The sequence below is a fragment of the Berghia stephanieae genome, chromosome 9, assembly GCF_034508935.2.
Source record: "Berghia stephanieae isolate SIO BIC M18660-M18661 chromosome 9, UCSD_Bste_1.3, whole genome shotgun sequence".
In the NCBI taxonomy this organism is placed as follows: domain Eukaryota; kingdom Metazoa; phylum Mollusca; class Gastropoda; order Nudibranchia; family Aeolidiidae; genus Berghia; species Berghia stephanieae.
Genome location: NC_088368.1, coordinates 14,116,706 through 14,141,257, shown reverse-complemented (window position 1 = coordinate 14,141,257; position 24,552 = coordinate 14,116,706). Strand labels below are relative to the sequence as shown.

The 24,552-nt window shown below is 37.1% G+C and overlaps 1 protein-coding gene across 4 annotated transcripts in view; it reads left to right on the top strand.

Moving 5' to 3' along the window:
* The window catches only part of LOC144979734 (protein lev-9-like), a 138,833-nt gene extending 119,835 nt beyond the window's left edge, over positions 1-18,998 (top strand). For 3 of the 4 annotated variants that reach the window (XM_078926703.1, XM_078926701.1, XM_078926704.1), the window contains 10 exons: positions 1,248-1,445; positions 2,178-2,357; positions 6,664-6,849; positions 7,735-7,911; positions 9,094-9,267; positions 10,475-10,559; positions 11,077-11,168; positions 13,950-14,126; positions 15,558-15,734; positions 17,846-18,923. In XM_078926703.1, the coding sequence (XP_078782829.1) occupies positions 1,248-1,445; positions 2,178-2,357; positions 6,664-6,849; positions 7,735-7,911; positions 9,094-9,267; positions 10,475-10,559; positions 11,077-11,168; positions 13,950-14,126; positions 15,558-15,734; positions 17,846-18,129 (1,730 nt within the window). In that variant the 3' untranslated portion in view covers positions 18,130-18,923. Of the gene's footprint in view, positions 1-1,247; positions 1,446-2,177; positions 2,358-6,663; positions 6,850-7,734; positions 7,912-9,093; positions 9,268-10,474; positions 10,560-11,076; positions 11,169-13,949; positions 14,127-15,557; positions 15,735-17,845 lie in introns of all 4 variants that reach the window. The other variant, XM_078926702.1, reaches the window with a different exon arrangement.
* The last annotated feature ends 5,554 nt before the right edge of the window (positions 18,999-24,552 follow it).

Here is a 24,552-nt window from a genome sequence, read left to right as displayed (position 1 = left end):
CAATTTCTTCCTTTTTACTGGCGCTGATATAACCTAAATGTTGTTGCAAGCGCCGTAAAACCCTTTAAAACAAAAACAAAACAACACATACTCGCAAGCTCGTTGTGTCATTAGGTACGATGAAAATAACTCGTTTAATAATTACAAAGAGATGAAAGAATCGTACATTACACAACTTTACTACCACTAATTATCTTGACTTAGAGAATAATTAATTTATCATATTTAGTTTTACACACAAAAGGCACGCTGGTTGATCGCCTCGCTTCCTTGAGTATAAATCTATTGATTTTACAATTCAATTCAATTCAAAAACGTTTATTGTAGGCAATTGCCAATGTAACTCATACAAGAATATATTTTTTCAACAAATCATATAAGTAAAATCAATAATAAAGCAAGGCAAACAACGAAAATAATAATGATAATAACAGTAATGATAATAATAATAATAATGATAATAATAATAATAATAATAATAATAATAATAATAATAAAAATAATAATAATAATAATAATAAAATAATAATAAAATGACAAAATAATAATAATAATAATAATAATAATAATAATAATAATAATAATAATAATAATAATAATATAATGATAATAATAATAATAATAATAATGATAATAATAATAATAATAATAATAATGATAATGATAATAAAAATAATGATAATTATTTATCATATTTAGTTTTACACACAAAAAGCACGCTGGTTGATCGCCTCGCCTCCTTGAATATAAATCTATTTATTTTACACACAAAAAGCACGCTGGTTGATCGCCTAGCCTCCTTGAATATAAATCTATTTATTTTACACACAAAAGGCACGCTGGTTGATCGCCTCGCCTCCTTGAATATAAATCTATTTATTTTACACACAAAAAGCACGCTGGTTGATCGCCTCGCCTCCTTGAATATAAATCTATTTATTTTACACACAAAAAGCACGCTGGTTGATCGCCTCGCCTCCTTGAATATAAATCTATTTATTTTACACACAAAAGGCACGCTGGTTGATCGCCTCGCCTCCTTGAATATAAATCTATTTATTTTACACACAAAAAGCACGCTGGTTGATCGCCTCGCCTCCTTGAATATAAATCTATTTATTTTACACACAAAAGGCACGCTGGTTGATCGCCTCGCCTCCTTGAATATAAATCTATTTATTTTACACACAAAAAGCACGCTGGTTGATCGCCTCGCCTCCTTGAATATACATCTATTTATTTTACAGACAAAAGCCAACAGTGTGGAAGTCCTCCCGAGTTTGAGAATGCAGTCCACAACGCGCCGAGGCACACGACCCGATTCAAGCTCGGTTCCAACCTGACCTACACGTGCATCAACGGATACACAAAGCAAAAGAGCAGCATTGACAGTGCCTGGTGCGTCAGGGGCCCTAGATGGGTTGGGCCTTACATCACCTGTACCAGTAAGTTTTCTTTTCATTAATTGTCATTCATCGTGCCAAACTAGTATGTGTGGGTATGTCTTGGTCTTGTGGTATGATACTCTCTTTCGGATCCTTTGAAAAGGCTCTTTACTCACATTATCTCATCGTACTCAGGTGTAGAATAAGTACCTGGCCATTAACAGCGTTGTCTCTGTCAAAAAAAATGAATATCGTCTAATAGGCGTCATGTCTTGTTCTTCATGTTACGTGTTGTTGTTGGTCAGGTTTGATTTAACAAAGTTGTCATGGACTCCTTTTTCTATTGGTTTTCGAGTATTTCCATGGCAACAATGATGAGTCCATGACAACAATGATGAGTCCATGACAATTTGAGTTACCAAACCTGCAACTATGTGAACTTTCTTTTAAGCCCTTTTTTTCTAAAGAATCATACATTATTAATTGTACAACAGTGCTAGACAAAGCAGAAAGAAAAACGCAAGAAAAAAATTCATCCTCTGACTGATGGGGTCCCTATAGTTCAGTTAGTAGATCACTCGCTTCACCAGCAAAGGGACCCGAGATCTATCCCGGATTGCGAGATTTTTTTTTCTAAAGACTTAAAACTATGCGCCGCTCAGAGCGGGAATCGAACCCTGGACCTTCCGAAAGCGAGTGTCATATATACCACAAAACAACATAGCCGCACCCCCTAGATATTACCGTTATGAAACGATGGATTATATTGTTTCCTTCTCTCTCATTCCTCAGCGTCAGGATGCTCTACTCCACCGGATATCCTGAACGGCCATGTTGAGTTGTTGTCCCAGAACCGCGTCGGCGGCATGGTGCGATACGTGTGCAAAGAGGGCTATTTCCTAGTGGGTCCCGCCAACCGGACGTGCAGGAGAGACGGATCCTGGGACAAGACGGAGCCGAGCTGTGAAAGAGGTGGGTACATGAGGGGGAAGAGATAACCTAGTGGGGACATTTAAAATTTTTAAAAAGTTATGCCTTTTTCGACACAACACCGTAAGATGTCGTCGCCTAGGCGTTCCATGAAGGAATAGATAACTCAAACACGATGTCTGATGTCAACAGGAATCACCCATGTTGCCCAAGTGAGCAAATTGGGGGTTAATAATCTTGCTCAAGGAAAAGAAACGAAAGTGCCTGAAGCGGGGCTCGAATCCGGGTCCTTCTGGGTCACAGTGCAATGCCTTAACCACTCGGTCACTTCGCCGCTTTTATTCAAGGTTTCTGTAATGTTAGGAGGACAGTATGTAACAATGGCGTCCGACCCTCTGTCTGGAAGTGAAACAGTCAGGATTGTATCAGCTTTGGGAGATGATAGTATTTTCTTGTGAATCATCTCTCTGTTGTTTTTTTTTTTTAATTTGTGTGTTGTGTGTGTGTGTGTGTGTGTGTGTTTATATATGTATATTGTAAACATTTGAATGTGTTCCTTTTAATAGGATCTTGTGTTTAATGCCTAGAATGAGGCTTTCAGGTGATCTCAAACTAAGTGCACTGTTTACTCTAAGTTTACTCTTGGATTTTATAGAGTTTCCTATCTGATATAGTTCCCTTTTTCTTAACCTTTTCCTAGTATGCAAATTGTAAATCTAGATTTGTTTTGAATATCCGACTTTTAAGTGCCGCAAAACCCTTCAAAGCATCTAAACAAACAAGCAACTGGTGGTTCACCCCGACATATTGCCGTTTTGGGGCGATCAGTCACATTTAAAACAAACGAACTTTTATATAGCACAATATCCACTACACGTGCTCTAAGCGCTTTACAAAGGGTCCCTGACCAACAGCAACATGAAACACGTAGAACGAGACTTGACTTACGCCTGTTAGGCGATAATACATGTTTTTTCAACAGAGGCAAAGCTCTTAACGGCCAGGTACTCACTTTACACCTGAGTACGGTGAGAGAATATGTGAGTAACGATCCTTTTCCAAGGACTCAACTATGCGCCGAACGAGGCTCAAACCCAGGACTTTCCGGTCCGAAAACGAGTGTCAAGCCACAAGACCACATAGCCACATTTATTAGTTTATCCTGGCATAATAAACCAATTTGAAACGATGGGTCACGAATTTGAATAATAATAATAATAATAATAATAATAATAATAATAATAATAATAATAATAATAATAATAATAATAATAATAATACACCGCTCATTCTCGTGTAAAACACAAGCTCTGGGCACTTTACAATATAAATTATCAATTTTGAGTGAAAAAAATGCAATGAATTCATGGCCAAATCAATGATTCATAGCGTCAATAAACGCAAATACAGTAAAGATGTGTCTTGAGAATCTTTTTAAAGGCAGGTAAAGACTTGCACTCCCTCAGACCACGTGATAGTTCATTCCAAATCGTTGGGCCGAAACAAGCAACCGATTTATCACCAAATTTTGTTCTTGATCTTTTTTCCGAAATTTTCGTTTGGTCATTACATGATCTTTAAGTGTAATTTTTAAATTTGCACATGACCACGTGATCTGTGAGATATACCGGTGCTATACCAGTCAAACACTAATAAACAAGACACGCTGCTTTGTAATATGTGCGCTTTTCAATGGGCAACCAATGGAGAGAGGCCAACAAAAGGGGTTGCATGATCAAACTTTCGGTTGCCAAAAACTAATCTTGCTGCACTGTTTTGCAGTAGTTGTAATTGTTTACAATAATCTAGTTTTGAAAAAATGAGGGAGACAACCAATGTTTTACATGTTCCAATTGTAATAAACTGACGGATCGAACTGATTTTCTTCAGTTGAAAGTGTAAAGATTTACAGAGGGCAGAAATGTGAGCTGACATTCTCATTTCTGAATCAAAATAGACACCAAATATTTTCAGTTTTTGAAACTTTGAAAATCCACTCCTGACTGACTTGACTTAATTCAATCAGTCCTAACACCGGCAATCCTGGTATTAATTTTACCCCATCGCTATTTCTTTTCTTTCTTATTTATTTTCTCTGAGTAACAAATTATATGCATATTACCAATGCTACTGTCTTTAATTTCTACATGATTTGTAGTCGAGCACAGTCCATGTACAGTCCAATTTAACTATCTCCTTACCAGCCATTTTCATGATTTTCCCCAAAACGTCACACCCAACTAACACAAAAATAGATATTTTTTATCACTTAGACATAATATAATAGTAGTAAGATTCTTGCGATACATAATTTCTTTAGCAAAACACGCTCTTTAACATACTTTTCATTTTCTTTAAATGTTATGATGTACAAACTAAATTTGAATAAGAAAAATATTGGTTGTATCGTAACGAATGTGACGATTTTCCTACAATTGGTAAAGAGAGGGTTAACTGAGTATTTATGTTAATCTCTTGTTAGAGTGGACAGCACGTAGGTAGAGGGTTAGGGCTGAGTGAGTTAATCCTCTTCGCTCCTTGTGGAACACAGGGCATCTACGGGCATCCACTAGCTGCTTATTATGTCCTTGGCCTTCTTCTTGATAGTCCCAGGCCAATGAGAGCCTCCTTGCATAGCCGTCGTTAACTTATAGCCTGACAATAAGACCCACTAAGACCCACTAAGACCCTTATCTTGACGTCAATTTTAGGTTTGTGGACCGCTTTCCGAGTTGTCTTTCGTAGTGGTCAAGAAAACAAGTGATCCCATTGGTTGAGCTGTTGAATGCAACTTCATGATTTGTTTTCTTGTGTGGCCAAAGACGTGTTTTTGACGTCATTTATGATCAGTGTCAGGTCACGAGTTTACGAAGGCCAAGCTCCGTGTCTGTTCATAGCCTGACATTAGAACCCAAAAGAATTTACAGTTTGACGCCATTTTCTAGGTTTGTGCAGCGTCTACTGAGTTGTCGTGAGTAGAGCTCAAGGAAACAAATGATTCCATTGGTTGAACTATTGAATACAACTCGCGATTTGTTTTCTTTTGTGGTCAAAGACTGGCATTTTGGTGTCATTTCAGTGTCCGCCTAGAAAGTTAACGATGGCTACGGCCTGTTCCGGACGCCCAACCTTTCGTGTCTCTTGGGAATTCTTATCGAGGGACTGGTGGACGACGTTGCTCCCATGTCAAGGCGTGACTGACCGTGGCCTTCGTAAAGTTATGGCCTGATACTGACCAAAAATTTACGTCAAAATGCCAGTCTTTTGCCACAAAAGAAAACAATTCGTGAGTTGTATTCAATAGTTGAACCAATGAAATAAATTGTTTCCATGAGCTCTACTAACGACAACTCACTAGGCGGTGCAAAAACCAAATAATGACGTCAAACTGCCAGTCTTTTTGGATTTCAGTATCAGGCTATAACATAACGATGGCTACGGACTGACCCATCTCCTTCTCCTTCTCCTAATTTGAGTGCTGATGGGTTCTTCTCATAATGAATGGAGGAAAACTCAAGTAATCCGTCCGAAATTAAATATTTTACAGAAATCATTCGGGATTAATTTTATGACCAAAAGGATGAAACTCAGAGCGCTTTGCAAAGGATCCCTGGCCGCAGCATCACATAACATGTAGGACACGACATGATGCCTGTTTGGCAATATTACAATGTTTTCAGACAGACACAACGCTGTTAACGACCAGGTACTCATTTTACACCTGAACACGGTGAGAGAATGTGAGTAAAGAGCCTTTTTCCAAGGACTCAACTATGCGCTAAGCTCGAACCCAGGACCATTCGATCCAAAAGCGAGTGTCATATCACAAGACCACATAGCCGCACAACTGAGCTATCGGAACCCCCCAAACAAAAGTTTAAATAATGAAGGATATGAGAATTTGGGATTCCATAGTTTCAAATACTAATACTACTATCTTCGTCCTCATCAAAAGTAATAATAAAAGTCATAAAAAATTAACTCAACCCAAGACTGATATATCTCGTCTTAATACCGTTTTGAGGCGATTGGTCACAGTTCAACTTCAAAAGAAAAAAAAGGGGGGGGGGGGGGGGGGGGCAGCGTGGCTCAGCGGCACGGTCTTTGCTTCGTACCCGAAAGGTACAGAGTTCGATCACCCGCCGCTGCACTGTGTGGCCTTGAGCAAATCACCTCGCCCTAGCTCAATTTGCGCCGCTGCACTGCGGCTGACGCCTGGGTTATTCCAGTCTTCTCTTGGAATAGATCCTAGAGACAAATTTCCCTTATGGGATGAATAACGGGAATTTGATTTTTTATTTCATTTTATTATTTATCGTTATATCGCCATTGTTGCTTTCTTGACCAGTGGTCTGCGGACCGCCTCCCGTTGTGGAGCACGCAGAACATGATGGCCCCAAGGACCAGTTCCGTTTCATGACCAGTACCCAGCTCATCTACACTTGTCGTCACGGCTACTTCAGGGAGGGCTCTCAGCGGGCCATCTGTAAGGGCCCCAACGGGCGATGGGTGGGCCCCAACATGTCTTGTAGAGGTAGGATTGGGGATGTTGGTTTGTCCTCATTATCAGTCATCATTATCGTCATCACTGCCTTCATCATCACCAGTATCGTCCTCATCATCCTCCTCATCTTCATCATCGCCGCCGTCGTCGTCGTCGTCGTCGTCATCATCATCATCATCATCATCGTCATCGTCGTCATCATCATCATCATCATCATCATCATCATCATCATCAATTCATCATCAAGGTTTTCACTACATCATCAACACTAGCAGCATCATCAGCAACATCAATATCAACATCAACATTATCCTCCTCCTCCTCCTCCTCCTCCTCCTCCTCCTCCTCCTCATCATCATCATCATCATCATCATCATCATCACCATCATCATCATCAATGCTGTCACTACATCATCATCCACACAAGCATCATCATCATCATCACTTTAATCATAATCTTTCTTATAATATTAATCTTAATCACTGGGTGGGGTTCCTGTCCTCCCATAGTGGACAGGGAGGTACTTGGTACTTACTGTGTCTTCTATACCTCTGAATCAGTTTTCCAAGTTGATGATCAATGTTTTTGTTTTTTCATCTTAACAACGTTACTACCACATTATCTCATTCGTCTGTAGCTTTTCATTCATCCTGTTTTGTTGATAAAGGGGAAACCCGAAATTTCCATTTTATCTGTTTTCGGATATTAAATTGAAGCTTACATTCAATTTCACATTGTTATTTTAAACAAACATGAAAACAAACATAATCTTAATCATAAACATAATCATTATCATAATCATTACCATTATCATTATCATAATCATTATCATTATCATTATCATTATCATTATAATAATCATAATCATAATCATTATCGTTATCATTATCATTATCATTATTCTAATCCCATAGCTCGTGACTGCGGTCAACCAGGAGACATCAACAACGGTCGTCATGACGATGGCTATCGCTTTACCTACCCGACCAAGGTGACCTATTACTGTAATGAGGGGTTCGAACTCCGAGGAGGGCATTATAGGGAATGCATGGCCAATGGGGAGTGGTCAGGAGACCTGCCTCAATGTGAACGTGAGCAGAAATAGTAGTAGTAGTAGTAGTAGTAGTAGTAGTAGTAGTAGTAGTAGTAGTAGTAGTAGTAGTAGTAGTAGTAGTAGCAATGGCGTAGGGCCTTAAAGGCTATTAAGGCTAAGCCACAGGTCGTCATTGTCTAATTTGTAAGAATTTAAAATAAAATGTCACACTTTTAATTTTCTGTTTCCCAAACAAATCCAGCCCCATGCTGCTAAATGACCAGGTTACGCCGCTGAGTAGTAGTAGTAGTAGTAGTAGTAGTAGTAGTAGTAGTAGTAGTAGTAGTAGTAGTGGTAGTAGTGGTGCTAGTAGAAGTAGTGGTGGTTGTGGTAGTAGAAGAAGAAGTAGTAGTAGTAGTAGTAGTAGTAGTAGTAGTAGTAGTAGTAGTAGTAGTGGTGCTAGTAGTGGTGCTAGTAGAAGTAGTGGTGGTAGTGGTAGTAGTAGTCGTAGTAGTAGTAGTAGTAGTAGTAGTAGTCGTAGTAGTAGTAGTGGTAGTAGTAGTAGTAGTAGTAGTAGTAGTAGTAGTAGTAGTAGTAGTAGTAGTAGTAGTAGTAGTAGTAGTAGCGGAAGTTGAGTTATTTCAATAAAAAATATAAACTTCAAAACCTATATAAAGCATTATCCACTAATTGTACTCAAAATGCTTTACAACTGGTCCCCAAGCCAACAGCAATACTAGCAATAAGGGCGAGGCATGGCAACTGTGAAGTGGTAATGCAATTTGTTTTGACTATGACAACGCTGACTGCAGTGAATGAATGTGAGAAAAGAACCTTTTCCAAGAATGTTCCGTTCCTACTTTTGTGCCGCTCAGAGCAGGAATCGAACCCAGGACCTATTCGATCGTTGGTTCAATACCACGAAGACTACAAAGCCGCACTTTAAATTCTCTTTCCGTCATTTATTATAACTCTATATACTACCAAATTGGCCGGGTTGGAAACAGTCGTATATACTAAAATCTAACATCTAACTCATTTCAATTGCTATGCGTTTAGATAAACTACTCACAATTTTCGACAACAAGAGGAAACTTACGAACACACAAAACTGGTTGTAATCTTTAACGTTTATAGTCTAACTGAAGGAGTTTAATCAGAACTAATAACTCAACTGGAGGTCCAGAAAACATTAACAAAAAAGATGACATTCTCATTCAATCTATTTTCTCTCTTGCAGCTATTCACTGTGACGAATTAGGCCCACCTCTTCACGGTACGCGAATTGGGTCCCGCACCGCCTATGGGTCGGTCATAAGGTTTGTGTGCAATGAAGGATACAAGGTGGTCGGGTCGGATGAGCGCACGTGTCAGTCTGATAGAAAGTGGAGTGGACAGATGGCGGAATGTAAACGTAAGAACAATAGTATGGTGATGGTAATATAGAATGTGTTTATACTATGGTAGATAGGTGAAACGATGATGATAATGATGATGATGATATGAAGATGATGATGATGTTGATATGAAGATGATTATGATGACATGATGATGATGATGATGATGATGATGATGATGATGATGATGATGATGATGATGATGATGATGATGATGATGATGATGTTATGAAGATGATTATGATGACATGATGATGATGATATGAAGATGATTATGATGACGTGATGATGATGATATGAAGATGATTATGATGAGATGATGATGATGATGATGATGATGATGTTATGAAGATGATTATGATGACATGATGATGATGATATGAAGATGATTATGATGACGTGATGATGATGATATGAAGATGATTATGATGAGATGATGATGATGATGATGATGATGATGATGATGATGATGATGATGATGATGATTTAATTCCACCGTGTTAGATGTTGTTGAGGCTTATCGATAGAGTAAAATTTGATTCGGACTTGACTCTGGGGTGAAGTTGTCTTTGTGTGGCCATCACTGTATACTGATTATACAACAACGTGTTTTATCTGGTTTGATTCCAATACAGTGTTGCCTTTGTGTGGCCATCACTCTATACCGATTATACAACAACGTGTTTTATCTGGTTTGATTCCAATACAGTGTTGCCTTTGTGTGGCCATCACTCTATACCGATTATACAACAAAGTGTTTTTTCTGGTTTGATTCCAATACAGTGTTGCCTTTGTGTGGCCATCACTCTATACCGATTATACAACAAAGTGTTTTATCTGGTTTGATTCCAATACAGTGTTGCCTTTGTGTGGCCATCACTCTATACCGATTATACAACAAAGTGTTTTTTCTGGTTTGATTCCAATACAGTGTTGCCTTTGTGTGGCCATCACTCTATACCGATTATACAACAACGTGTTTTATCTGGTTTGATTCCAATACAGTGTTGCCTTTGTGTGGCCATCACTCTATACCGATTATACAACAAAGTGTTTTTTCTGGTTTGATTCTAATACAGTGTTGCCTTTGTGGCCATCACTCTATACAGATTATACAACAAAGTGTTTTTCTGGTTTGATTCCAATACAGTGTTGCCTTTGTGTGGCCATCACTCTATACCGATTATACAACAACGTGTTTTATCTGGTTTGATTCCAATACAGAAATCAACTGTGGAATACCGGGCCCACTCTGGAATGGCTATTTAGACGGACACAGGACCACCGTGGGAGCTGTTTACTTCTTCCGGTAAGTGTCGTTTTATATTATAGAAGGAACGAAATTGACGTCAACAGCTATTTCTTATTGTTTTTAGTCAGTCATTTTCATGTAGTAAGTTCGCACTAATTTCTTTTAATCAGACGATAAAAACGTTCTATGAAAGTTTGCTGTGAAAATAGATGAATATATATATACAGGCAAAGAGAGAAGCAAAATTGATGATGATAATGATAATAATGATAATAATAATAATAATAATAATAATAATAATAATAATAATAATAATAATAATAATAATAATAATAATAATAATAATAAAAGAATAATAATAATAATAATAATAATAATAATAATAATAATGATAATGATAATAATAATAATAATAATAATAATAATAATAATAATAATAATAATAATAATAATAATAATAATAACAATAATAATAACGATGATGATGATGATGATGATGATGATGATGATGATGATGATGATGATGATGATGATGATGATGATGATGATGATTAACACTTCAATCTTCATCTAGATGTGATCTTCGTACCAAGTTCCACGGGCCAGCATTTTCTGCCCAGTGTTTAGAGAACGGACAATGGTCTTTCCCTATACCTCAGTGTCTGGGTAAGTTGGCATTTTGACCAATGGTCACAAAAGTCGATGTATGTAATACATGATGATCATTTTAACGCATTCTACAGTTTCACCATTTTATATGTGCATATCCTGTGGAACAAGTATATACCGACGTGTACATAATATATACAGGTCTGTGGGCCTAGCTTATCATTGTTGTAATAGACAATATTTTTGCGTCATTTTTTGATATTTCCATTACAACAATGGGCCCATAAGGAATTGGGTTGTCAAATAAATGCACGCTAGTATAAACCCAATATGATATGTGTAACCTTTTGGTCGCTCTGTTCCTGAACTAGAAGTTTTTCATCTTAAGGGGGGACCTGTTGTCAAAAATCCATTTTTGATTGTAATTCTAATATTGCTATTCTCTTGTTATTTTTATGTGGTAGGAGTTCTAATTTGATGATTAACAGAAAACAAAAAAAAAAACCAGAAATGTTTTATCTGACATATCGGGACAATATAGACTAAAATTAGATCCAAAAAAAAAAAATAATAATAATTTCTTACAGCAATTCACCAAAAACCAACAAATAGATCTCTTCCAAATTTACACACAATGTTTCTTACAAAAATAGCTGCATCATGATGAATAGGTTTAGCAATGGTCTCTAAAATATGTTTTTCACATTGAAATTACGCCCTGGCCTTCCTTGCGACATCATTGGATGTAATCGCCAATGCATTCCATTAAGGAATGTAGTTAAAACATCAACCAGACGTCTCTAGGTGGGGTTCCTGGCCTACCATAGTGGGCAGTTAGGTACTTCTGTGTCTTATGTCCCCCTATATCTGTTTTCCAGCATGCTTTCTGTCTTCGTCTTGGAATGAGGTTACTTGGTTTTGTCCTGGCTCTGGCCGGATACCCTGGCTGGGAGGGAAATAGTCAAATGTATAGTTCAGAGTCATTTGGGATGATTCTTTTTCTTTAAATCATCTTCTCTCTCTCTCTCTCTCTCTCTCTCTCTCTCTCTCTCTCTCTCTCTCTCTCTCTCTCTCTCTTATCACTCACTCAATCCTCTCCAGGCCTTCTGGCACTTGAGGCGACAGGCAACTATTCTTGGGGCCATCTCGAGGACAGACCTCTCTGCTTTAGGTCCCTCTCTCCGGTGCGTCTCCAAGTCTCCTTGGGGCGGCCTCGCTTCCTCTGTACTTGGAGTGTCCGTCGCACAGCCTTCTTTATCAGTGTATCATCAGGTCTGAGACAGATATGCCCCAACCATTGCCATCTTCTCATTATAATGAGACTCTCCAGAGACTCTATTTAAGCTCTCGCTCTCCGGTCCTCATTTGAAATTGTGTTTGACCAGACCAGAAAATCTTGAAGATTCGTCGCAAACATTTCTTTTAGAATACTTCGAGTTTCTGGATGATACTCTCTGTGATCTTCCAACATTCTGATCCATAGAGCAAAACGCTCAAGACAATACTTATTAAAATCTTTATATTAGTGCTGGAATATAATCCCGTTGCTCTCCAAATTTGTTTGAGGGAAGCGAATGTCTGGTTTGCCTTACTGATTCTGGTTTTGATCTCTGCATTGAAATCACCATCTGTTGTCAGTTTACTGCCCAAGTACGTGAAATCTTGAATATCTTCTAGAGGATTCCATCAATAAGCACTGGATCTTTGTTTAATGTGTTGATTCTCATGGATTGAATCTTCTCGTTGTTTACTTTGAGTCCAATTGAGCTTGCTGCCGTGTGTAAACTTTCAGTCTTTTGGCATATATATCCTGGAATCTATGGGAGAATAGTCCAATGTCATCTGCGTAATAAACATAATCTAGATTACGTAGATGACAAGAAATAAGAGAATAAAACAAAATATCCCTGTTATGCATTGCATTATTTACATTTTACATATATACGATATATGATTTGCAAACATTTGGGTGTATTCCTCTCAGTGAGGATCTGTGCTTGTGTCAGGATGAGACATTTAGGTGATCTCAAACTAAGTATACTGATAGTGTGCTTTTCTGTTGCCTATTTGAACTAATTCCCCTTTGTCTTTCTTTTTCTTTAATTCTAATTCTAGAACTGTTCATTATCCCGTTTTCTTCCTTTTTACTGGCGCCGATATGACCTTAAGGTGTTGTAAGCGCCATAAACCCTTTAAAACAAACAAACATACGTCTTATAGCAACAGGAATCTCCTTTGATGTCCAAAGTGAGCAGACATAAGGGTTAATAATCTTGCCCAAGGAAAAATACCAACGTTTCTGAAGCGAAGCTCAAACTACTAAGTCACAGTGTAATAATAAATCATTCAGTCACCTCCCCTCCCTTAATTCTAAGCTAAACTTCTAAAATTTCAATTTAAAAATCTTATTTATAAAACTCCAATAGACTTAAAATGTCCTATCTCTTAACAAATTTGTATCTAGAAAAGCCAAAATGAAAAATACAAGAAAAATATAAATCATCTCAAAATATCAGCATGCCTCGTCCGACATGGATGACTTTTTTTTTGTTTTGTTTTTGTTTTTGTTTTTTGTTTGTTTGTTTGTTGTTGTTTTTTTTTTTTTTTTTTTTTGGGGGGGGGGTTGTTGCTGTTGTTGTTTTTTGTGGGTTTTTTGTTTTTGTTTTGTTTTTGTTTTGTTTTTTTTTTGAGGGGGGGGGGTTGTATTTTTCTAGTTTATTTTATTTCAGCTTTGTCTGTCACTGTTTTATACGCCTTTTAGTATTTTTAACACCAATTTCTTCACTTGTTTCATTCTAACATTATACCCGTGTGACATATTAATGGTTCCCTCACCAGGCCAGTGTCAGGTTCCCTCCATCTACAACGGGACAATCTCTGGTGCCAAGGACGGCGTGTTCGTGGACCACGGGACTGTGGTAGAACCAGAATGTTTCAACGGTTTGGTTGTGAACGACTCCAGACCAGTCACCTGCAACAATGGAACGTGGAGTATCATCCCTCGGTGTGTGCCGGGTAAGACGTTTTAGTAGAGGCTGTATAGGGAATGATATTAGCGGAAGAGTAGCGTCCCTTGATTGGAAGTCACGAGCGGAAAAGTTATTAGAGAGAGAACGTTATGTTGGTTGTGCGGCATGAGACACTTCACCGAAAGCGAGGACGAGAGAGACGCATGCGCAAAACCATTCTGACGTTCTCTCTGTAAGGTTACGTCCAATCAAGGGACGCTACTCTTCCGCTTATCTCATTCCCTATAGTATTAAAAGTTTTTTTTTTCCGTAACGCCCATTGAGCGGAATTATATAACATTCATAGACTTGACTTATTGCCTATCGCCTCCTAATCTTCGGACTGGGACACTTCGGAAGCTTCTCCAATTTGTTGAGTGAGTTCTTTCCACTGATGACCTCTGCTGCGATGGATCTCAGGTATTCTAAATCCTTTTCGCATCTCAGTTCTAGTGTATCATCGAGGCGCTTGAGGTCTTTATCTATCGCAGTGTATGTATATTTGTTGGGGGTCTGCCTTTGTGTTTGTTATGTCCACTTGGTGTAAAGACTAGCACCCTCGCCTTATTTGCTGGAACATTTCTGCCTCTCCTTGAAATATGCCCCAAACAGTTTCCACTTTGATTCCAAAATTTAAATAAGAGTCATGGAGACTTTTATTAAATTAACAAAGAGAAATTTACCAGCAAGGGAAACACTGGGTGGCTGCAAACAGGCTAAGGTTCAGAACCTGTCTAACGGAGGCCACGCTGCTTCAGTGAAGACTTTCGACCTCTTCAAAATGCACACGTTATGGCAAAGAACATGAAATCGCAGAGCACCTGGTTGGGCGTGGCATTGTGCAGCATGTTCGCGACTGAACACAAAATGGAGTAAAGATATTGATTGTCATAAAATTGTAGTTTGGAACCATCAGAAGCTACTGCCGTACTCTAAGAAAACACATTCTAAAACTTTTGGCTAAAAAAGTCATCCTTCAAATATCGATCGATTAAAATGGCCCTCATCTTCTCTAAAAATCTCAAATCTGAGGTTTTACGGAAGTCTTCAAGAAAGTCCAAGGTGAAGGTACAATCATGCAGTATTGACAGTAGATGTTCAGTTTTACAAAGTCAGTCGGTTTTATATGCAGAAGAAGAATAAGAAAGAAAGAAAAATGATGATGAGGATGACGATGACGACGACGACGACATTGATGATGATGATGACGATGATGGTGATGATGATGATGTGATGATGATGATGATGAGGAGGAGGAGGAGGAAGAGAACGAGGATGGTCACTTCGCCTTTGCTCAATTTGCACCGGTGCACTAAAGTTTTGGTTTTTCCAACCTCCATTGAAATAGACCCTGGAGAAAGATTTCCCCTATTATGGAGGAATAACGGGAATTTTATTTTATATTCATTTCAGCCATTTTAATTATTTCTATTTGCAGCTCCTTGCAATTTCTCCCCGCCCCAAATAGCAAATGGTCACCGAGTGTTCTTCAGTCTGGCTCACGGAGCCAAAGCCCGCTATTTCTGCTTTGCCGGCTATACACTGGAGAAAAAGGTCCAATACTTGAAGTGTGAGTTTGGCAAATGGGTCGGTGGACGTCCGATATGCAAAGAACGTGAGTTTTTATCTGCCTATGTTTCTAAAAAATGTTTGGCATCCTCCTACTACTAACTACTCCCCTTCTTCTTCTTCTTCTTCTTCTTCTTCTTCTTCTTCTTCTTCTTCTTCTTCTTCTTCTTCTTCTTCTTCTTCTTTTGTTCCCTATAAATTCTGGGTGGGGATCCTCATCACCATTTTGGGCAGGGAGGTACTTACTTTGTCTTCTATCCCCCTATATCTGTTTTTCCAACATGCTTTCTGTCTTTGTCTAGGAATGAGATTACTTGGCTTTGTCTTGGCCCCTGGCCGGATACCCTAGCTGGGAGGGAAACAGTCAAATGTATAGTTAAGAGTTTTCGGAGATGATATTTTTTTACTTGTAAATCATCTCTCTGTTATGCACTGCATGATGTTTTGTTTACATATTATATATGATTTGTAAACATTTGAGTGTAATCCTCTTAGTCTGGGTGGGGTTCCTGACCTCTCATAGTGGGCATGGGGGTACTACATACTGTGTCTTCTATCCCCTTATATATGTTTTACAAAATGCTTTCTGTCTTTGTCTTGGAGTAATATTACTTGGTTTTGTCCTGGCCCCAGCCAGAGTCCTAGCTGGGAGGGAAACAGTCGAATGCATAGTTATTGTTTTGGGAGTTGATATTTTTTTTCCTTGTAAATCATCTCTCTGTTATGTATCTATTATTAAATTTGTTATTTTGAATGGATAATGTAAACATGTGAGTGTATTCCTTTTTGTTGGATTTTGTGCTTGTGTCCGGATGAAATTTATAGGTGATCTCAAACGAAGTACCTACATTGGTGGTATGCTCTTGGAATCTACATCTGATCCCTATTTGTTACCATTCCTCTAAGTCTTACTTTTTCTTGGGACTTTAATTGTCTTCCTTTTTACTGGCGCTGATATAACCTAAAAGGGTTGCAAGCGTCGTAAAACCTTTTAAAATAAATAATAATAAATAATCCTCTTAGTGGGGACCTGTGCTTGTGTCTGGGTGAGACTTTTGGGTGATCTCAAACTAATTACTTTGATAGTGTGCTCTTGGAATCACATCTGTTCTCTATTTGAACGAATTCCCCTTGGTCTTATCATTCCTTGTGTGCTTTAATTGTAATTCTAGAACATTTTACTATTCCATTTTCTTCCTTTTTACTGGCGCTGATATGACCATAATGTGTTGCAAGCGCCGTAAAAACCATTAAAAACAACCCCCCCCCCCCCCCAAAAAAAAAAAATCCATGTAAATCATCTCTTTTATTTGGGCCTTTTTTCATTTATTGATATTCTTTGGTGGAATCCTAGGTTAATGTCTAAATGAGACTTTTACGGGGTTTCAAATTAAACATACGGATTGCTTTTAAACCTCTTCTGTTCCCTATAATTTAACCATCACCCCCCCCCCCATACACACACACACACATACACACACACACATACACACACATGCGCACACGTACACACACTGTGTTTTTTTTTTCTTTGCTTATTTTAAGATCTAGTGATCCTGCTTTGTTTTTCTTCATCTTCCTTCGTTACTGGCACGAAAAAAATATAACCTAAAAGTGTCTCAAGCACTGTGACCTACCTCCCATCCCCCCTACCCCATCAGGTCGCCATCGTTAACTTATAGCCTGAATCTAAAACCTCAAAGACATAGTTTGACGTCATTTATTTATTTTTTTAAGGTTTGTGCAGCATCTAGTGAGTTGTCGTTAGTATAGCTCAAGGAAACAAGTGATTACATTGGTTGAACTGTTGAATACAACTTACGATTTGTTTTCTTTTGTGACCAAAGACTTGTCTTTTGACGTAATTTTTAGGTCAGTGTCAGGCTATAAGTTAACGATGACTAAACCCCCACCTCACCCCATAAAAAATCGTCTATAGATAGTATGCGCTTGGCTAAGAAGCTCATAACATTGCCATCCGGAAGTATAACGGACCAACACACAAAACTATGTGTATCCATGAAAGTTTATAGTCAGGTTAATACAGTTCAGTGAGCATTACTCATAAACGCGGATTGCAAAAAAAAAAACAAAAAGCAATAACAAAGACCTGAGTGACGTCATCTTCGAACTATCTTTTCCCTTTTTTTCCCACAGAGTACTGTCCACATCCGGGCAAGCTGAAATCCGGCAAGATCCTGAAGATCGGAGTGAAAGGCGTGTTCCCCTTCAGCCCATACATCACCACTATCCGACACGGAGAGAGACTCATTTACGAGTGCGACAGAGACCATCGACTGAAGGGGCCCAGGGGCGCCGCCTGCGTCAACGGGAAGTGGTCCCCCCACGACCATCCCAAGTGTTTGCGGTCCAGGCACCCCGTCTTCAACAAACTGTGGCGCCCTTTCGAGGAGAATCACAGACACCCGCAGTATTATTAATTAACACAATATCATAATTTGTGACCTGTCGTGTAAAAGCGGTATTATATCGGAGTGGTTTTATACTCGTAGAAATGACCAGAATAGGCTTCAACAGTCGTGACGTCACTTCCCTGGTAATGAAGCATAGTAACTTAGTAACTGGTTCTAAACTATCAGAAAAATGGCGGACGCCCTTATGAAATAATTCTCCGACGAGTATAAAAGTGTATCCAGAGGAGAAAAACATTATAAATCTGATCAAGTTTTGACTTTTTTTTAAAATATACATTCTGATTACATGACATGTGAAAAAGTTCTAGCCAGCATGAAGAATAAAATGTACCGCTTCTCTTTGTTTAGAACCAAGCTGCTCTTTGCTGGGCTACGTGACATCAGACTATTGAATTCTATTGTGTGATATTTATTCATTTTTGCAACTTCAAGATTTGTCTAACATTGGGGTCCCCACGATAGCTCAGTTGATAGAGCACTCACTTCACACACAAAGGAGTCGGAGATAGATCCCATGTGCAGTCGAGACATTTTTTTTCTTATTCCCCCTCCTCCCCCCCCCCCCCCCCCCCCCACGCCGTTCACACAGCATTGGATAGCTGGGTCTGTTAGAGATCTGACGGAAAGTACGTTGTTATGATAAACTAGCGTCCTATCAAAAGGGTAGAAAGCAATTTTATTCTCCGTTTCACGCTATATAAACCGGATAAATCCGGCTCCATGGGCCTAATGGCGACGTAGGAAATCTTACTTCAGTATGTCTAGCATTGTTTTGAAAAATAATATTTAAAAAAAATAAATCGAACTCACGTTTCATTCTAGTATAGAACTAGAGGCCGATAGAATTAATCGTTGATGTTAAAATCACCCCGACCTAATATCGTTTCATTGTTTGTTTGTGATGGCTGAAAGAATATAATAATGTATAATATTATTATCGTGATGATATAATAATAATAATAATAATAATAATATAATAATAATAATAATAATAATAATATATGATAATAATAATGAATAATGATAATGATAATGATAATATAATAATAATAATAATAATAATATATATAGTTAATAATTAATATATATATATATATATATATATATAATATATATATTTAATATATAATTAATATATGAGCGTGTGTAACTATAAATAGGCAACAACCCATTGATCTTATTATATACTCTATCGCAACTAAGGCAAAAACTCGTAGTTTCCATATAATATTCTAGCAGTACAAAGGCAATAACTCAAAGTTTATTGATTCTACGGTAACTAAGGCAAACAACTCATAGTTTAATATATATAATCTAAAGGTATCTGAGACAAACAAATAGTTTATAATAATCTAGCGGTTACTAAGCCAAAAACTGATAGTTGATATAGAATCTAAAGGTATCTAAGACAAACAAATAGTTTATATATAATCTAGCGGTTACTAAGCCAAAAACTCATAGTTGATATAGAATCTAAAGGTATCTAAGACAAACAAATAGTTTAATATATAATCTAGCGGTTACTAAGCCAAAAACTCATAGTTGATATAGAATCTAAAGGTATCTGAGACAAACAAATAGTTTATATATAATCTAGCGGTTACTAAGCCAAAAACTCATAGTTGATATAGAATCTAAAGGTATCTAAGACAAACAAATAGTTTATATATAATCTAGCGGTTACTAAGCCAAAAACTCATAGTTGATATAGAATCTAAAGGTATCTGAGACAAACAAATAGTTTATATATAATCTAGCGGTTACTAAGCCAAAAACTCATAGTTGATATAGAATCTAAAGGTATCTAAGACAAACAAATAGTTTAATATATAATCTAGCGGTTACTAAGCCAAAAACTCATAGTTGATATAGAATCTAAAGGTATCTGAGACAAACAAATAGTTTATATATAATCTAGCGGTTACTAAGCCAAAAACTCATAGTTGATATAGAATCTAAAGGTATCTGAGACAAACAAATAGTTTATATATAATCTAGCGGTTACTAAGCCAAAAACTCATAGTTGATATAGAATCTAAAGGTATCTGAGACAAACAAATAGTTTATATATAATCTAGCGGTTACTAAGCCAAAAACTGATAGTTGATATAGAATCTAAAGGTATCTGAGACAAACAAATAGTTTATATATAATCTAGCGGTTACTAAGCCAACAACTCATAGTTGATATAGAATCTAAAGGTATCTGAGACAAACAAATAGTTTATATATAATCTAGCGGTTACTAAGCAAAAACCTCATAGTTGATATAGAATCTAGCAGTAACTCAGGAAAACAATAAATAGTTAATATTTAATCTTGCGGTATTTAAGGCTTGCGTTGTTTGAAACGGTTTTAAGACGCAACGTTAAAAATTGGAAATAGGGGTGGGGGGGATTTTAATGTTTTGGGGTTTGTTTTTGTGAGGTCTTTTTTTTTTTTTTTTTGTGTGGGGGGGGGGGGGGGGGGGGGTGGAAGAGGAGGGGTCGTTTTATTATTATTTTTTTTTGTTGGTGACTTTATTGGGAGGTTTGTTTTTTTGTTTTTTTGTTTTTTATCAGATGCAAATTTAGGAAATATATTTTCCTTATATTTATATAAATATATATATAATAACCATGAGCTGTTTTATTTTTTTATCTTTAAAACTCCAATTTAATACCGTTTTAGAGTGATGGGTCAGATTTATAACATTTTTATGTTGAAAATAATACGTATAATTCTATTACCAAATATTATGCACTTTATAATTATATACTATGACAGTTAAAACACATCTCGTCGTGTTTATCGATAACATTCACACCAATATTATAACAGTACAGCGTAATTTTTGTCTTTATATCGTGTACTTATTCATCAATAAATTCATGAAAAGTGTGGAGCGGGCATTTATAGATAGTATGCGCTTGGCTAAGAAATTCACAACATTGTCATCCGGAAATGTAACGGACCAACACACATGTTGTTACACTTTGTGTAACCTTGAACTTTTATAGTCTGGTGAATACAGTTTAGTGAGAACTGGTCATAAACATGGATGGCAAACAAACAAAAACAATAACAAAGGCCTGAGCGACGTCATCTTCGTTCTATCAATACAAATAACGATACGAAATGAGGGAAGTGGATAGGGGCCGTATGAAAACAGAATAAAAGTGTCACAGGATCGGGGAGTCAACCAATCCCTTAGTAACGTTGAGAGTGGAGAAGCTGTATGGTAGCTTATTTTAAAAGCCATATTTTTTTTATCAAATTAATTTTAAGTGAGCTTCTATATAGCGCAATATCCACTAAATGTGCCCAAAAGCGCTTTACTAGGGGTCCCTGGTCAACAGCAACATTTAAGATTTAGGACGGTACATGACGCGTGTTAGGCGATATTAAATTTTTTCGGACAGAGAAAACGCTGTTAACGGCCAAGTACTCAGTTTACATCTGAGTACGCTGAGAGAATGTGAGTAAAGAGCCTTTTCCTAGGATCAACCATGCGCCGAGCGAGGCTCGAACCCAGGACCCTCCAATCCGAAGGCGAGTATCATACCACAAGACCACGTAGCTGATTGAGTGGCCGAATGATACAGGGTTGTTGTGCGCTCTCTCTCTCTCTCTCTCTCTCTCTCTCTCTCTCTCTCTCTCTCTATCTCTCTCTCTATATATATATATATATATATATATATATATATATATATATATATATATATATATATATATATATATATATATATATATATATATATATACCCATCTATAGATATATATAAATTATAAAAACAAAAACCATGAAATAATAGTGCTCAACTTTAGTATAAAAGGAGCTATTTATAAACATTTGAAAGATAATTAAGATAGCTATATATAACTATATATAGTTATAACTATGTTAATTATCTTTCAAATGTTTATAATATATATATATATATATATATATATATATATATATATATATATATATATCTTATTATTTTCAGCCAGGCGATGGGTGTCGCATCAGTTGGTTCCCAAGTTTGGCTCCCTGACACCATGATATTTTTATTCTGTTTTCATCTAACACTTCTCTGTTCCCTTTTTTTTTCTTTCTTATCACTATAAATGATTAAACATATTTTTCTACTTGTGGAAGGTGGTCTTGGTCACAGCGCAACCTTTTTGTGAGTGCAACAGTTCAAGACCGAGCATCGATAAACAATGCACGTTGAAAAAAAATATTTTATTACACCTCCCGATTAACAAAGATTAGTGTTTGAAAAAAGCTCATAAATAATTTAATAATTTCGTTGAATCTTTAAACAAAAAAATGTAATGGCATTTCTATAAGCAAAGCTTAAACATAAAAATGTATTCATATACCACTTGCTATCGTCTCATTAAAAATAAAGTAGTCCCAGCGTGTTGCTAAGGGCCTTTATGAAAGTTATAATGCATTAGAAAACTTGGCAAAACGCTGCTAAAACCTCATCAAGGGGAGGTGTAATAATTTTTTGAAAAGTGCGTGGAACAGGCACTTGTGTTGATAGTAATAAGAAACCAAATGAGTAGAGAAGTGCGGTGGAGGTGCCGGGGAACGGTCGCGTCGGGTCGCGGGTTCAAGTTCAACTAACTCCCGATCTTCGCAAAATGTTTTTATTTTTTATTGTGTCCGACACTTCGCTACCCACTTGATTTTTTGTTATCGTAATCAATGCTATGGTGTGACACTTTAATTAATAACATGTTATGGTTGTGTAACGTTATGCGTTATAAAATGAAATGATTATAAAAGACAGGCGAGCTATCCCTTATTTTTTTCAAATTCATTTGTTAATTTTTTTTTTTTTTAATGTCAGCCTAATTAGATTCAACACAGAATAGCATTGTCTATTGTTAACCTGTTTGATTTTTTTTTCTGTTGCGTTGTACTTTTGAATATCTTCATTTTTTAAAAATAATCCAATATTATGCGTATTTACATATCACAATATTCAATATGGTTGTTTATGTCGTCTACTGTACAATGGAACAATAGCAATATTACTTTTACTCGTAGTTTACATAGCTAAGTTTAGCCGTTTTGTATTTATGTATTATTTTCCACTACGTTGTAAAGGTTTTTTGTGTGTATATTTATATAAATACGTATAAAGAAGTTTTCCTGAGGGGTTCCTAGTCTCCCATAGTGGGCAGGGAGGCACTTACTGTCTTCTATTCCCCTTTATCTGTTTTCCAACATGCTTTTCTGGAATGAGAATACTTGGTTTTTTCCTGGCCATGGTCGGATACTCTAGCAGGGAGGGAAACAGTCAAACGCATTGTTGGAGTTTTGAGAGATGATATTTTCTGTATTGTAAATCATCTCTCTGTTATGCACTGTTATGTTTTGTTTACATATTATATACGTACGATTCTGGGTGAGGTTCCCGAGTGGGCAGGGAGGTACATACTGTGTCTTCTATCCCTCTATATCTGTTTTCTACCTTGCTTTCCCTCTTTGCCGTGGAATGAGATTACTTGGTTTTGTCCGGGCCCTTGCCGGATACCCTAGCTGGGAGTCTGGGAGGGAAACAGTCAAATGTATAGTTAGTTTTGGGAGATGATATTTTTTTCCCTTGTAAATCACCTCTCTGTTATGCACTTTATTATGTTTTGTGTACGTAGTATATTATTTGTGAACATTTGATTGTATTCCTCTTAGTGGGGACCTGTGCTTGTGTCTGGATGAGACTTTTAGGTGATCTCAAACTAAGTACTTTGATAGTGTGCTCTTGGAATCTACATATATTTCCTATTTGAACCAATTCCCCTCTGTCTTACCTTTCCTTGGGTGCTTTAATTATAATTCTAAATATTTTTACTATCCCATTTTCTTCCTATTTACTGGCGTTGATACTGATATGACCTTAATGTGTTGCAAGCGCCGTAAAACCCTTAAAAACAAAACAAAACAAAACATATACGTACGATTTGTAAACATTTGAGTGTGTTCCTCTTAGTGGATAGTGGGCAGGGAGGTACTTGCTGTCTTCTATCCCCCTGTATCTGTTTTCCAATTGCTTTCTGTCTTTGTCTTGGAATGAGATTACTTAGTGTTGTCCTGACCCTGACCAGAGTCCTTGGCTGGGAGAGAGAAACAGTCGAATGTATAGTTATAGTTTTGGGAGATGGTATTATTTTTTTCCTTGTAAATCGTCAGTTATATATATAACGATTTACAAGGAAAAAAATAATACCATCTCCCAAAACTATAACTATACATTCGACTGTTTCTCTCTCCCAGCCAAGTTTGCAAATCATATGTTAAGAATTTAAATATATATATGATTTGCAAACTTTTGTGTTTACTCCTCTTTGTGGGGACTTAGCTGATGTCCGGGTGAGACTTTTAGATGATCTCAAACTAATCCTGACCTCCCATAGTGGGCAGGGAGGGGTACATACTGTGTCTTCTATCCCC